We start from the raw sequence: 1,258 nt of genomic DNA, 5'->3' as shown, positions 1-1,258 counted from the left end.
TTCTGTTCTTGAACTCCGCTCCCACCATGAGGTTGTGGCGGCCTCATGCGGCCACTACATCGTCGCAATGCTACCAATCCATGAGGTTTCGGTGGCACGACGTCCGCAGGCGTCGCGGGCGACAGTTCGCTCGCGCGGTCGACGTCTTCTCGACGGTGCTGCGCATCAACGGGCTCGTATCGGTTCGCGAGCCGCCGTCGAGCGTCTTTTCGGGCTGCGGAGATCGATTTTTTCCACCCAAGGAACGCGACCGACGTCGAGGAAGCGGCCCCCGGACCCCAGTCGACCGAAAACCTCGGGCTAGAGAACCACTCGTTCGCGAATGAGCACCGAGAGCTCGTCTAGAATTACACGTTCCCGGCTCGGAGCTCGTTTCGGCGCTACGGAAATCGATTTTTCCGGCTCAAGAAACCCGACCGACGTCGAAGAGCCGGTCTCGAGGTAGGAATCGACCGGATTCCCCGAGATATAGAGCCAATCATTCACGAACGAGGACACAAAACTGGTCCAAAAAAACGAATCCCCGTCTCCGGCCACGTTTCGGCGCTGCGGAGATCGATTTTATCGCCTCAAGAAACGCGTGGGACGCCAAAGCGCCGGTCTCGAGGTCGGAATCGACCGGATTCCTAAAGACTGAGAGCCAATCATTCACGGATGAGGACCCAGAGCTCGTCCAAAAACCCGACGGAACGTCATCGAAACGCCGCACGTCACGACGAGGCCCTATCTCGGCTGTATTGTGCCGAAAAACCTTTGTTGTCGGCTCTGGCAGGACGGATCCGGCAACTACCATGTCGCTCCTGCTATCTAGCTATAGGTTTTTGGCACCAGAAGTATTTTTAAATTCGACGCGTTCGTAACGACATTCGGTGGACGTTTTCACGCACGAGATGCGCCACATCCCGTGGCCCCGGCTGTCGGACCCCGAGCTAATGCACTGAGATCGGCCCTCGATCGAGCTGACCGACCTCTGGGTCGTGCATCTGGCGGGTATACGCGTTGCCGTGCTGGGAGCCCTATTTTTGGCCCCGAGGGCAAAAAAAAACCAAAATACGCAGTAATTTCGGTCCCACGCCGTGTTTGAGATGTCCCTGGGGTTGGTTGTGATCTACCGTGTCCAGCGGTATGCGGGCGACGGCGAAACTCGGCCGTAGTGGCCAGTTGTGGCCCTCTGAGTACGCTGTAGATCCGAGATGTCCGCGTGCCTGAGGAACCTACACTCTCAGGAACGCAGTCCCTACGGCCAGGGCGCGAGCCC

At 58.3% G+C, this 1,258-nt stretch overlaps 1 protein-coding gene across 1 annotated transcript in view; it reads right to left on the bottom strand.

Annotated features, from left to right (window-relative positions):
* Nucleotides 1–723: 723 nt before the first annotated feature.
* AURANDRAFT_72818 (expressed protein) overlaps nucleotides 724–1,258 on the bottom strand; it is a gene marked incomplete at both ends in the record, with an annotated part of 3,559 nt that continues 3,024 nt past the window's right edge. Inside the window, one exon of the mRNA XM_009044227.1 lies at nucleotides 724–751. Within this exon, the coding sequence (XP_009042475.1) occupies nucleotides 725–751 (27 nt within the window). The remainder of the gene's footprint in view (nucleotides 752–1,258) is intronic.

This window comes from Aureococcus anophagefferens, assembly GCF_000186865.1.
Source record: "Aureococcus anophagefferens unplaced genomic scaffold AURANscaffold_195, whole genome shotgun sequence".
Taxonomy (NCBI): Eukaryota; class Pelagophyceae; order Pelagomonadales; family Pelagomonadaceae; genus Aureococcus; species Aureococcus anophagefferens.
The sequence above is the reverse complement of the archived record's forward strand: the minus strand, read 5'-3'. Positions and strand labels throughout refer to the sequence as shown.